The sequence below is a fragment of the Sardina pilchardus genome, chromosome 20 (genome assembly GCF_963854185.1).
Source record: "Sardina pilchardus chromosome 20, fSarPil1.1, whole genome shotgun sequence".
Classification (NCBI taxonomy): domain Eukaryota; kingdom Metazoa; phylum Chordata; class Actinopteri; order Clupeiformes; family Clupeidae; genus Sardina; species Sardina pilchardus.
In genome coordinates this window covers 5524450-5539238 of record NC_085013.1, presented here as the reverse complement: position 1 = coordinate 5539238, position 14789 = coordinate 5524450, and the positions used below count along the sequence as shown (strand labels likewise).

At 40.8% G+C, this 14789-nt stretch overlaps 1 protein-coding gene across 1 annotated transcript; it reads right to left on the bottom strand.

The window, feature by feature from the left end:
* Nucleotides 1-81: 81 nt before the first annotated feature.
* Nucleotides 82-14084, bottom strand: LOC134067958 (neuroblast differentiation-associated protein AHNAK-like). The gene is made up of 8 exons (XM_062523451.1): nt 14070-14084; nt 13297-13441; nt 13010-13179; nt 10883-12890; nt 10529-10771; nt 7776-7834; nt 7388-7469; nt 82-4549 (listed from the first exon to the last, which is right to left on the bottom strand). Exons 1-8 carry the CDS (start codon nt 14082-14084, stop codon nt 789-791), a joined length of 6483 nt encoding a protein of 2160 aa, XP_062379435.1. The 3' UTR covers nt 82-788.
* Between the last annotated feature and the right edge of the window lie 705 nt (nt 14085-14789).

Below are 14789 nucleotides of genomic sequence, written 5' to 3'. Positions count from 1 at the left end.
ATTGTAGGGCAATGAGATGTGACTGTAATGATTACAGAATATACAAATAATGTTTTGAAAGAAATCACAACTACATGGCATATACATCACAACTTTATTAAACCTCATCTTGTAAATATGCTGCATAATTTGAGCCAGGGTAAAAATAATATCAGCTGCAGTAAAGATATTTGCAAACGTTAATAAAACAAAATGTATTTACATCAAATATATCGCCATTATATTTTACATTATGTTGAAAAATCAGAGGCTTTCTACTCTGGCTTTAAAATATTTTTTCCAGATATATCTAAAGTCTTTTTTTAAACCCAAGTGATATTTGCTCTAGTATTTAGTATCTTCTTTTTAAGCCAACAAAGTTCAGCAACATTCAATATAGCCATATGGATTGTATTATACTGTATCATTGTTTCTACAACTTAAATCTATATTTTAATAAAGAGTGCATATCATTGATATACAGTATAATGGTTTCTGAGTAATCATTGTAAATTGTGTTAAGTTAGAGAATCACACCCACTAGTAATGCACATTAAAAAGACAACAGTCTATCTTTTCAATCTCATAGATTCTACTACAGCTTTTGGCAGTGGATGAACACTCACGTGTGACATGATTTGCTCTCAACAAAGACAACAAATTTTATTTGTTAATAAATTAAAGCTGCACACCTTTACAGTATGTGTAATAGGCCTGTGTATGCTCATGTAAGTCAACTGGAAAACAAGTATGGAAAGTAATATCAGTAATATCTTCTGAACTGGTGCACAAATGCAGACCTCTTCAGATCATTTCCCAGGATGTTCCTCAGTGGAGTGTTTGATTACACGTGTCTCTGTGGTTACATTGCTCACAGCAATACTGTCTGCTGGCCATGGCATCTCCCTACTTTCAAAAAAATGCATTTTTTCTTTATGCACTATGTCTCGTAACGTTTGAGAGGACGAAGCTGCTGCCTGGCTGATGGGCTCCCCAGAGTCAGCTTCAAGCATGCAAGTCTTTTGCGTTATGATCACTGTCTCCGTGTTCTCACCTGATATCTCCTTGATCACGTGCTTCTCAACCACTATGCTATCCTCTTGCAACGTACTGGATTCCTTCACTGACCATGGTGTAGAAGTGGTTTTAATGATAACTTGTTCAACAGGCAGGGACTGAACAGTATGACTCAGAATTGTTGCTTTCTGTGTGTCTGGTATGGCTTGTACATTTGATGTGATGATATGGATTGCACCAGACTCTTGCTTTAGTGTGTCCATAGATGAACTGTCAGAGGAGAAGGAAATGTTAACCTTCTCTGGAAGATCAGGCTCCATAGATATAAGCTCAGTCCTGGCAGTAGAGGTAATAATTTTAGCTGTTACATCCCCTGTGCCAGGGGAGATTGACTCAGCATATTTTACTGTCACTTTTGTTGGTGAAGCCAGTGATGGTGCAATCTGTTCTGTTGTTGGCGCAGAGCTTTCATCAGCAAAGGCATCAGATGACCTCACTGAAGATGTTATACTGAGCTCATTCTCCAAATTGTCACTTTCAGTGTTTTGGTCATGTTCCTCACTAGGTTTTATGCTTTCTTTCTCTGTAAGAAGTTTAACAGATTTGGTTGGCGAGGGAAATTTAGGGAATTTAAACCAGCTTCCTTTTTCAGGGCTTGGATCTGGGTCCTTGGTATCCTGTGATTTCTTTTCTGTCTGAAGCTCTAATTTCTGTTCTTCCTTAACAACCTCTCTTACAGTCCCATTGGTCTTTGCCACTGACTCACTATCTTTTGATGCGTGAAGAATGCCTGAATCGCTCTCCTTTGATGCCTCTGTGGATGCTTTCACATCTTGTTCCACCACACTAGCAGCTGGCTTCAGTTCTCCTTCACCTGGTTGAGAGGCTCCTCCTTTTGGCTCATCTGTTTCATCTAATGTGGGGACATGGAATTCAACATCAAAGCCCCGCAGAACATCCTGAATTGTTGGTAAAGTGAACTTAGGTGATTTGTCTGTTACCTGTGTATTCTCTTTGTCTCCTTCCAGAGGGTCCTCCTGGGGTTTGACCTCAGTGGGTGTCACAGAATCTTCTTCAGATTTGGCCTTTGAAAGGCTAAGCCTTGGCATTTTGAAAGTAGGTAATTTAAATTTGCTTGGTGAGCTTAAAACTTTGATGTCACCTGACTGTGTTGAAACGTCATTATCTGGGGCAACTGTTCCTTCAACTGCTGGAACGTCAGTCTCAGCACTGATCATCACTGATGAACTGTCTATCTCAGGAACTGTAACTTCAGCCTCAATGTTAGGTATTTGGGTAGTGGCACCAAATTTGGGCAGTTTGATAGTTGGGAGTTTGAATTTACTTGGAGACCCCCCGACAACAGCCTCGCCTTTGGGTTCTGTTTCTTGGACCTTCACATTTACTTCTGGTTCTACACTTCCCTCGGGTAAAGTAACATCTGCACTAGGTAGTGTCACATCAACCTCAGGGGCTTTAACCACTGTTTTGGAAAAACCAAATTTAGGAAATGATATTCTTCTCTTAACCTCCTTAGCTTCAACATTAAGATCACTGTTGGTCGAGTCTACTGTCACTTCAGATGCAGGAGCCTTGATGTCTGCATCAACAGATTTGACTTCAGCTGTTCCTTGTAGCAGAGAGGGATCAACAGTAACTTCCCCAGCACCCTTTAATGCAGCCCCTCCAAATGTAGGTAGTTTAAATGTTGGTAGTTTGAATTTTGTGGGGGAGGATACAGCAGTTTCTCCATCTGGACTTTTAACATCTAATGTAACATCTTGTATCTCAGCAATACTCTCTGGCTTTGAAACATCATCTTGTGGGGTCTTTCCATCAGTCACAAAAGATTTAACCTCTGATTTAGAAAAACTAAATTTGGGGAAAGAGAAGCTAGGTTTCCTTGCAGTCACATCAACCTCTGGCACATCTACTCTTGTTCCAATTGATGAATCCTCAACATCTCTTTCCATGTACACTTTACCTTCTGGTAGAGAAATGTCCCCCTCTGGCTTTGGTATTTCAGAGCCTTTGGCCTTAGGGAGTGATACCCCAAATTTGGGTAATTTGAATTTACTCCCATGTTCATCTGTCCCCACTGTCTGCCCATCAACATCTGTGTCTTGTCCTTGTGTACCTGTTACTTTAATATCAATCGAAACAGGCTTCCCTGAAACTTGCAGTTCATTGTCTGGTATATCTTTCACTCTCACCTGCAAATCTGTATCATGTGACTCCACTTTTGGAACTGTTACTCCAAATTTGGGGAATTTGATTGTGGGAAGTTTAAATTTTGATGGTGATCCACTGACAGCTGCTGCCTTCATTTCATCCTCAAGTTCACTGTCAGGTTTGTCTTCTTTAACATCCACATTTCCCTCTGACAGAGAAATGTCTGCTTTTTGTAGGGAGCTATCTACTTCAGAGGTCCTATCTGATTTTGAAAACCCAAACCTAGGAAATGAAAAGCTTGGTTTTCTTACAGTGACATCAATCCCCTTTGAATCCACTGCTGGTAAGTCTACTTTTGCTGTAGCTGAAGAACTCTCCACCTCAGTACTAGCCACTTTCACTTCTATTGCCCCCTCTGGTAAAGTAATGTCAGCACCGGTCTTTGTTACATTGGCCTCAGGGCCTTTCACTCTAGGTAATCCCATTCCAAATTTTGGAAGTTTAAACTTGCTTTCTTGTCCCTCCACATCAACCTCCTTTGTCTTCATGTCCACATCAGCTGTTGTGGTTTTGATAGCTACACTTGGGCCTGTAATAGCAACAGACAATGGTCCTCCTTTCCCCTCGGAATCTGGCACATTGATATCTGGTCCTTTAACACTAGCATCTGTAACACCAAATTTAGGAAATTTAATTGTGGGGAGTTTAAATTTTGATGGTGACCCAGAAATGTTTGCATCTTTCAGTTCAATGTCACCCTCAGAAACTTGAACACCTGCTCCAGGGTCCTTGATCTCTATGGCTCCTTCAGGAAGAGAAACATCTGCTTCTGGAAGAGTGACATCAACATCTGGAGCCTTCACATCTTGTTTTGACAGACCAAATTTGGGAAATGAAAAGCTTGGTCTCTTTGATTTTACATCAAGACCTTTGGGTATTTCTGCCTTCACTTCAGCTGATGGTGCTTCAACATCAATTTTTCCCTCTGGAATGGAAGGGTCCAAGTCTGATTTTGAAACACTTACATCCATTTCAGGATCTTTCACTTTTGGTGAAGTGATTCCAAATTTTGGAAGTCTGAATTTGCCTCCTTGTCCTTCAATGTCATGCCCTTCAACCTGTACATCCACTGGCTGGCCTTTAATATCAGCAGTTGGAACTTCCATTGACACTTTCAGTTCAGCATCTGTTCCACTGACTTCAGGTGCGTTCACATCAACATCTACCTCACCCTTTGGTGCTGAAACTCCAATCTTAGGAAATTTGAATGTAGGAAGTTTGAATTTTGTTGGTGAAGTGATTGTACTTGTATCTTTCAGTTGAATGTCTCCCTCTGCAATCTTCAAATTAAGCTCAGTTTCCTTGACTTCCACTTTTCCCTCTGGTAGTGAAATATCAACTTTTGGATGACTTGTATCCATTTCTGTAGATTTAATGTCTGGTTTTGACAATCCAAACTTTGGGAATGAAAAACTAGGCCTCTTCATTTTCACATCTATTGATGGAGCTTGTGCATCAATATTTTCATTTTTCAGATCCACCTCTGGAACATTCCCTGAAACTTTAAGCTCAGCATCTGGTAAACTGACCTCAGGTGCCTTCACATCGATATCTATTCTAGGTGCTTCTACAGAACCTTTTGTAGCTGAAACTCCTATCTTGGGCAATTTGAATGTTGGGAGCTTGAATTTTGTTGGTGAGGCATGGATAGTTGTGTCCTTATGTTGAATATCTCCCTCTGGAATCTGAGCTTCAATCTCTGGGCCTTTGATTTCCATTTCCCCCTCTGGTAGAGACATGTCAACTTCTGGGATATTTGCATCTATTTCAGCAGCTTTAACATCTGATTTTGAGAATCCAAACTTCGGGAATGAAAAACTAGGCCTCTTCATTTTCACATCAACTGCAGGTATCTCAACCTTCCCTTCAGGTAGTGAAACATCAACATTGACTTTTCCCTCAGGCACAGAGACATCCAAATTAGGTTCTGTGACACTTGCTCCTGTGATTCCAAATGTTGGAAGTTTGATCTTGCTTCCTTGTCCATCAAACTCATGTCCCTCTGTGCTTGCACTGACATCTACGGAGGGAAGTTTTGCATCCACGTGTTGGCCTTTGATGTCAACCTCTGGTATTTTCCCTGAAATGTTAAGCTCAGCATCTGGCAGAATGATCTCTGGTCCCTTTACATCAATATCTAGACCTGGTGCTTCAGCCAACCCTTTTGGTGTTGCAACTCCAGTTTTAGGGAATTTCAATGTTGGGATTTTGAATTTTGTTGGTGAAGTTTGAATATTTGTATCTTTATATTGAGCATCTCTCTCTGATATCTTAGCATCAATCTCTGGCCCTTTGATTTCTACTTTCCCCTCGGGTAGAGATGTATCTATTTCTGGGAGATTGACATGATCAATGGTGGGAGCTTTAACATCCGGTTTTGACCATCCAAACTTTGGGAAAGAAAAGCTTGGCCTCTTAGCTTTTACATCAATTGCCTTGGAATCAACTCCAGATATCTCAGCCTTCACCTCAGGTAATGGAGCATCAACATCTACTTTTCCCTCAGGCAACGAGACATCCAAATCAGGTTTTGAGACGCTCACATCAAACTCAGGAGCTTTCCCTTTTGGTAAAGAGATTCCAAAATTTGGAAGTTTGAACTTGCTTCCCTGTCCGTCAACCTCAGGTCCTTCTGTGTCTGTATTTACTTTTTGACCTTTGATATCTACCTCTGGAAAATCCGCTGAAACTTTAAGCTCGGCATCTGGTAAACTGACTTCAGGTGCCTTAACATCAATGTCTAGTTCAGGTGCCTGTACTGCCCCTTTAGGTGCTGAAACTCCAATCTTGGGCAATTTGAATGTTGGGAGTTTGAATTTTGATGGTGAAGTGTGAATATTCGCACCCTGAACATCTCCCTCTGGGATTTCAACATCAATCTCTGGCTCTTTGAGCTCTACTTTTCCCTCTGGTAGAGACATGTCAACTTCTGGGACACTGACATCGATATCAGAAGCTTTAACGTCTGGTTTTGACAATCCAAATTTAGGGAATGAAAAACTTGGTCTCTTCATTTTTACATCGATACTCTTGGAATCTTTAACTTCCATGCTTCCCTCTGGGATCTTACCATGAATTTCTATTTCTTTCTCCTCAGCTTTCAAAAGACTGGCATCAAGTTCTGTGCCTTTAACTTCAGGCTTTGAGAATCCAAATTTGGGAAATGAAAAACCTGGTTTCTTTGCTTTTATGTCAGTGTCTTTCAGATTAAGATCAGGTAAATCTTCAGCAAGTGGAGGTTCAATGTCTGTTGTGCCTTTCGGAAAGGAAACATCCAAATCTGTCTTAGAGACACTCACATCTACTTCAGGACCTTTCACGCTTGGTAAAGATATTCCAAATTTTGGAAGCTTCAACTTGGTCCCTTGGCCCTCAGTGTCAGATACTCTCATAGCTGTGTCAGTGGCTGAAGCCTTAATATCTATCCCTTGGGCTTTAACATCAAATTCTGGCATATCTCCTGAAATTGTTAGTTCAGCTTGGTTCAGACTGACTTCAGGTGCATTGACATCAACATCAACAGTAGGGATCTCAGCTGTTCCCTTGGGTGCAGAAACTCCAATCTTAGGGAATTTCATTGTGGGAAGTTTGAATTTTGTTGGTGAAGTAACATTGATATCTTTCAACTGAGCCTCTCCCTCTGGAACCTTAACATCAAGATCTGGCTGTGTAACTTCTACTTTTGCTTCTGGGATGTCAACATCTGGAGCCTTTACTTCTGCTTTTGAAAATCCAAATTTTGGGAATGAAAAACTTGGTCTCTTCATTTTCAAATCGAGACCTTTGGAATCTACTCCAGGCATCTCTACTTTTCCTTGAGGTAGAGAAACATCCAAATCTGATTTTGGGACACTAACATGGACTTCAGGACCTTCAAGTTTGGTTAAAGTTAAGGCTATGTTTCCCTTTGCCTCTGGTCCTTTTGTAGCTACAGCCACATCTGTTGAGGGTACCTCCAACTCCACACCTGATCCTTCGCCATCAAAAGCTGGAACTTTTCCTGAAACATTCAATTCAGTTTCTGGTAGGCTTGCCTGGGGTGTTTTTACATTACTATCCACTTCTGGAACTTCTGCCACCCCTTTAGATGCTGAAACACCAATCTTGGGTAGTTTGAATGTAGGGAGTTTGAATTTTGTTGGAGATCCCATTCCAGTACCATCTTTTGATTCAATATCTTCTGGAACCTTATCAGCAGCTTTTGTCTCCTTGACCTCGCCCTCTGGAAGAGACACATCAACCTTTGGAAGAGTGACATCAATTTCTGGAGCTTTAATGTCTGGTTTCGAGAATCCAAATTTTGGGAATGATATCCTTCGTTTTTTAAGTTTAGCTTCTGCTTGTGGCAGTTCTGTGTCAATAGTGGGGGCTGTGATTTCAGAATCTGGGATTTTAACATCAATCTTCCCCTCTGGTACAGAGACGTCAACATCTGGTTTTGATGCACTCATACTCATGTCAGGTAATTTCACTTTGGGTAAGGTAATTCCAAATGTTGGCATTTTGAATGGGGTTCCATCAGGACCTTTAATATTAATTTCAGGTACCTCGGCATCACCCTCAACTGCTAGCCCTTCAACTTTGGGAAGTTTGACCTCTTTCCCATCTAGAGGAGGCACATCACTTGACACCATTGTCACATCTGACCCTTTCAATGCAACATCTGCTGAAGAGTGGACAATGTCCACACTGGGCCTGGGGGTGTCAAAAGAAGGCAGTTTTCCAGATGTAGAGATAGTGGCTTCACCAGACACACCAGAGGTCCTTTCTGTTCCTGTAATATCAATGTTTGTTTTTGAAGCAGTCAGGCTCATTGACGGTAAATTCAAGTTGCTTGATATCTGGGAACCTTCAACTTCATTTGTAATCTTTGGTAATGACACCTTAATATCATGCTTGTCCATCAATATTCCTGGCGTCTTGGCTGACAGGGATAAATCAATAGATGGGGCAGTTACTTCTGATGACACAGGCATAGTTATTTCATCCTCTACCCTAGATAACTTTACTTCTGGAGATTTAATATCAGCAGTTATGTCTGCTGTATCAGCTTTTTGTTTTGTGACTCCAACCCCAATTTTTGGCATTTTGAAAGTAGGAAGTTTGAATTTGCTTGGTGAACTTGACAGGGTTGCACTATCCTTTAGTTCTACATCTGGGAGTTTAATATCCAAATCTGGCTCTTTAGCACCAATTTTCTGCTCAGCGCTGGTTGAAGTGATTTCTAAACTAGCCTGTGGTATTGAATCCTCTTTGATCTTCACTTCTCCATCTGACAGAGAAATGTCTAGCTGTGGTACACCAGTTTCAGTTGCCTTGATCTCTGATTTTGCAAGTCCAAATTTTGGAAATGACATCTTTGGCATCGTAAATTTGATATCAGTTTCTTTACTTTCTAAATGACCAGTATCTGTCTCTGCTTCAAGAGATGGTGTTTTAATTTCAGATTGGATTTCTGAGTTTTCCTTTGACACAGAAACACCATCATCAGGTTTTGATACACTCATGCTTATTTCAGGCCCTTTGACTTTTGGTAGTGAGATTCCAAATTTGGGCATTTTGAACTTATTTCCTTCAGCGGTTCTAGGATCCAGCTCATGTGACTCCATTTTGATCTCTGGTACATCTGTTCTTGCCTCCACATCAGCAGTAGAGATGTCAACATTTCCACTTGAAGAGAGGTGGAGTTCCTTTGTGGGTACTCCAGATATGGATAGATCATGTTCTTGAACAGTAACTTCCAGAATTTCTTCCTCAGCTATAGTTTTAACAACATTTGCATCCATCCCTTCTGTTTGAACTTTTGTGGGGGACATCCCAAATTTAGGGAATTTAAGTGTGGGCAGTTTGAATTTTGTTGGTGAACTGCTGATACTTTTATCCTTTGGTGCTGCTTCACCTTCAAGTGTTTTAATATCTGTATCTGAGTCTTTTGCATCCACACTTGCAGTAGTGATGTCTACTTTTGGAGGTCCAACATCCACATCGGACCCCTTTGATTCAGATCGAGAAAAACTGAATTTTGGAAATGAAATCCGTCTTTTCTTCAGTTTTGTGTCACTCACCTTGGCCTCAACCCCAACAGAGATATCTGTGTCTGCACTTCCACCTTTCAGATCAAATGATGGCAGCTCAACATCTACCTTTGGCATATCAATAGCTGCTTTCACAGAGGGGATATGAACATCTGATTGTTCAATATCTACTTTCCCTTCCGGAAGTGAAATATCAGCGTCTGCCTTTGGTACATTTAAATCCATGTCAGGCCCTTTCATTTTGGGTACTGAGATTCCAAATTTAGGCAGTTTGAAACTTTTTCCATCTTGCACCTTTATTTCCATTTCTGGTGGCTCTATCTTTCCCTCAACCGATAGTCCTTCAAACTTTTCTGTCGTAAGTTCATCTTTTGTTTGGGTTGTCAATATATTCATAGATGGTATTTCCACTTCTGGCTGGTCGATGCTCAAATTCAGTTTAGGTCCTTTTATTTCAGTTGATGAAAGCTTGGGTCCCTCTATCTCACTTACTGTATACGGGACTGCAGTGTCTGCACTTGGAGTCGTATGCAGGTCAACAGTGGGTAGCTTCCCTGACACTTGAAGCTTGTGTTCTGGCAATTTTACCTCCAAAATTTCGTCTTCATAGGTTTTTATTGCAGATTCTGTAGATACTGTGGATTCGGGGAGGACCTTTTGGGGAGACATTGCAAATTTGGGGAATTTAAGCGTGGGGAGTTTGAATTTAGTTGGGGAGCCAGTGATATTTTTATCTTTCAGTGTAGTTTCACTTTCAGGGGCTGGGCCATCTATTTCTGTGTCTTTTGTGTCAAAACTTGTCTCTGGCAAACTTACATCAACTTTTGGGGAGGTAATGCCCACTTCCTCTGCTTTAGCTTCAGTTCTGGAGAAGCTGAATTTTGGGAATGATATTTTCCTTTTCTTTAATTTGATGTCCATTTCCTTGGTCTCACTCTCAGGGACATCATTTTCCCCAACAGCACTTTTAACATCAATTGATTGTCTAACATCTTCCACCTCTGGAATGGTTACTTGGCATTCTGTACTTGGAGTCAGTACCTTAGGCTCAGGTGGTGATATAGTGATGTCTGTTTTGCCTGTATCCATAACAACTGTTGTAGTTCCTTTTACTTTTGGAAGAGAGATTCCAATTCCATGAATCTTTATGTCTGCAGTAGGAATATTTACCTCCGGTATATAAATTTGACCTTCCCCCTTCACTTTTGAAGTTTCTATTTCTTCCTTAATTGACAGATCTTTAATACCAATTCCAACTTCATCACCAGCAGAGAACATTTTGGTGTCTACTTTGACTTGGCTGTCATCTAATTTTTGGGATGTTGTGTTTTTTTGTGGTAAATCAATTCCAGTATCAGGGAAGCGAATGTCAGGTTTTGTAATTCCAAAACTGGGCTTGGATTTCTTTGTTTTCTTTGTTTTCTTCTCACGATCTTTCCTGTCAGTGGGAAGAGTCTCTGTTTTTCCATCACTTATAAGAGTTGTACCTTTTATGTCAATATCAGCAGCTGAGGCGAAAGGTATTTGAATTTTTCTGTCAGTTGAATGGGACAGAGAAGTATCAGGTTTCTGAATTTCCTGGATCTCCAAACCAGACTTGACATCTGGCGTTTGAACACTTGTTTTCACGATTGCCTCCATTCCTGGAATTTCTATGTCCTCACGTTTTGGTAGCTTATATCTAATTTCAGCTGATTCACCCTCCACAGTCATGCTCTTCAGTTCAGCTATAATAGATCTTGCCTTTGGTTTTGAGTCTTCGATGCGAGTCACAGTTATTGGTTCATGGTCATCAAAAGGTGGCATTTCAACTTTTGGCAGCTTGATTGTTGTATCTTGGTGCTTCATTTCAATTAAAGGTGTCATTACTGCTTCCACTGTATCATCAGGCAATTTGAGGCTCACCTCTGTCTTTGCTTCTGAGAGTTCAGGAGGAGATGTTTCAGCTGTTGCTAGTATCTTATCTGAATCAGGTGTGATTTCTCTGTGTGTATAAATTCCTGACATGTCGATTCTTGGCAATTTGAAAGTTGGTATTTTAGCAACAAGTGCTTTCACATCCTCAAGATTGAATTCAATTTCCGTTCTTTTGGCCCGTATCTCATCAGTTAGTTTGGTATCATCTCTCTCCTCTATCTGTGGTAATTTCATCCCCTTAATTTGAAGTGCTGCAGCTGAGGTTGCATCCTCCATACCTGGAATTTCCAGTTCCTCCCGATTTGGAAGTTGAAGTCTATTATCATCCACTTTTGTCATCTTTATTGGGTCAGAGAGATTTGAGTCAGAGATGTCAACTTTTGGCAGTTTGAACTCTGCTTTGATTTTACCCTCGGTGGTACTGACATCTGCTAAAACTCTATCAATGCTTATTTCCATTGGTATCTCAGAAGCTCTTGGAACTTTAATGTCTACTGTGCCATCCTTACTCTCATCAGTACATACATCTAGTGTGCTTGATTTAGGTTGGGAAACTACAGTTTTAAATGTCAAATCACTGTCTGGTTTTAGGGCGCTACTAGCACTAGCTCCGTCAGAAGTAAACTGGAGTCCATTTATTGCATCAAATGTTGACTTTGTTGTTGCCATATCTGCCAAAGGACCTCTGGTTCGGATCCCATAGCTCTCGGGCTCTGGAATGTTGATTGTTCTATCTTTCCACTGCTTTTCACCTCCAATTCTTGGAGATTTCCGTAGCAAACCTATATCTGACATGTCAAGTGAAACATCTACTTTTGGCATACTCATATCCATCTCTCCATGTCCCATGCTTTTTTCTGTTGTTCCTTGGGTTGTTGTCTGAGTCTTGATGTTGATATCCGACTGATAATCACTGAAATCTGTGTGGGACATCACACTAGGACTGATTACAATGTTGTCATGGGTGGATGAATCTGAGGTCCTGATGCTAGTTGATTGGTCCTTTAGGCTCACTGGAGATGATCTAGTCTGGCTCTCTTTTACAGTATCCATTAGATCTTTCCCCTGGATGTTTACTCTTAGCTCAGACCTTTCAGTCTTTACGCTTTCCGAGCTTATCTCTTTTGGACTGCCCTCAGCAAGAGCATCTGAAATATCAGTCGTCTTCAGGGCTTTATCCAAGGTGATTAGGTCTACTCTATGTGAGCCTGTCTCCATTTCAGGACCTGTTAAGCTTGGGAATGTGTATTCATCTCTGGCTTTAGTGGACTCTTGGCTTTCGGCATCCTCCTGCTCGACAACCTGAGGTTCACCTAGTAGTTGCATTTTTTCAGGAGACTGTATGTCTGTGCTGCTTTGCTCCACTTCGTTCTCCACACCACCCAGATTCTCCAGTGTTGGCTCTTCATCGTCTCTCGTTGGATGTTCCACTGACTTGCTTCTGAGTCCCTTCATCTTGACCTTCAGTTTGAGTCTCTTCTTCTTCTTTTCTTTTCCATCGGGGGATTTCAGTGGAGATTTGACTGGTGATTCGGTATCACTTGTTGTAGGGCTCATTTCCAGTTTCCTCTGCTCCTCTGCTTCAGATGTACTATGAGACCTCTTAAACCCCTTGCGGCCTTTGCTGAAGGATGGAAATTTTGGCCATGAGATTCTGGCCTCTTGTCGCTTTGTCTTGCGTCCTCTCATTTTTGGAGAGCCTTCTGCACCCTGTGAGACATGAAGATAACTTATGTTGTGAAGTACCAATTGGTTTATTCAGGTAGTGTAGTGTCAATACATTCTTAAATAATACTGTGATTAGATTTAAATTAAATTAAGCCATTTACGATGGTTACCTCTGGTCGTGCTGCTTCTGCATCCTCCTGGACTGTGGGTTCTGGTGGTTTGCGTCTCAGGCAGAACTCCATTTTATAAGCCTGGGCATGCTCAAGAATCTGAAGGGCATCTTCATAGGACACATTGTCGAAGTAAACTGTAGCACTTAAGATCTGATCCCCTGGAAAAGATGGGAGTTGTTTAGTATCATTGACATGGGAAACATTGTACACATAGAAAGTAAAAGTAATTTGCGCTGTACAAAAGCATATCCAGTAAATTCCTAATTGCTGCCTACCCTCTTTAACCCGAAGGTGCTTTGAAGCTGGTGAGTCAGGCTTCACTTCCTTAATGAAGATTCCATCCTTCCCTCCTCCTCTGACAACCAAGCCCTCAGCACAGGCCTCCTTTGCTGTTTTCACAAGCACTTCAGACTCCCCATTCTGAAGCTCCAATAACAACAAAAATAGTGAAGAGAGAATCTTTTTCATCCTACCATCACAGCAAACGTCACAGGTCCAACAGCTTTTTCATCACAATACGTTTACTAGTGCAACCAGCTGGTTTTCACAACTTGTAAACATTGTCAACATCACCTCTGTTTTAGTAAGAGTAAAACAAAATTGCTGAACTTTAACAAAGTTAATTAATGTAACTGTGCAGCCAGATGATACAATCAAGGGTAATGTCAAGGGTAACTGCCATAAAAATAGGACTGTTTTAGGTTGAGGCAACAAGTGAGTAGTAGAATGACAATTTTCTTGAAGGCTTCTCTGAATAGCATACTTAACATACTTTCTATGGAGAAAAATGAGCCGTTGGACCCGGAGAGAGATTTATTATCCCATTATTACATCATCATTTAATAACCGAATTGCTACTGGCCTGTATTATAACTGATGTATTATGCTGGTGAGACACATTTTATTTCACCATTTGATTTTCCTCCTGATGAATTGAAACCAGATATTTTCTTAGGTCTTTGGGGTCCAAGCACAAAACCATTTAAGCCATTTGAAGAAAAGAGAATAGAGTTTGACAACACTGTTACTTCAGTTTTTCCTTCCTTACCTCCATCTGGCTCATTTTCCCAGAGGAGCGTTTGTCAAACAGGGACCCAAAACCGACCTTCTTTCCTTTTTTGCCACTCCCAGTCTTGTGGAGAGGGTCATAGAAGTTGTCTTCACCCTTTCAAAAGACAACAAAACCATCTCAAGTATGCATTTAATCCCCTTATTCCGGGTCTTTAAAGCATTCATGTCTTTCGGTTCACAATGACTGATAGATTCAGAATTTTTACCCACAGTAAGAGTGTAAGTGTACATTTGTCTATTGTAAGTGGGTGCATTTGCTTATTGAGTTGAGTGACTTTTGTCCTTGTGAATTCATATCCTCAAACTTCACCTTTGATTTTTGACAAGTGATTAATTCATATTGTAAATGGTATTATACTTACAAAGACAAAAGTAAGCTGGAAATGTAAAAATTGGAAATGTAAAAATGAGCTCCTACCTGTTTCTCAATGTACTCTGCTGCTGGAAACTCCTCTACTGGGGAGGATCCCTGTGGGCGTGGCCTCTCCCCCTCTACAAACTCGGTTGGCTCCTCACATACCTCATGGTGCACAGGAAAAACATGGCAAATATAAGTAGTGACTGACAACATGAACAATGGGACTAAGTCCCTGAATATCTTGATCTCTTGATCACGGAATTATGTCTAGTGATACAACCATGTTATGTTGTTATGTTTGGTAATTGTCATGATCATTTTGACAATGTTATATCAGCC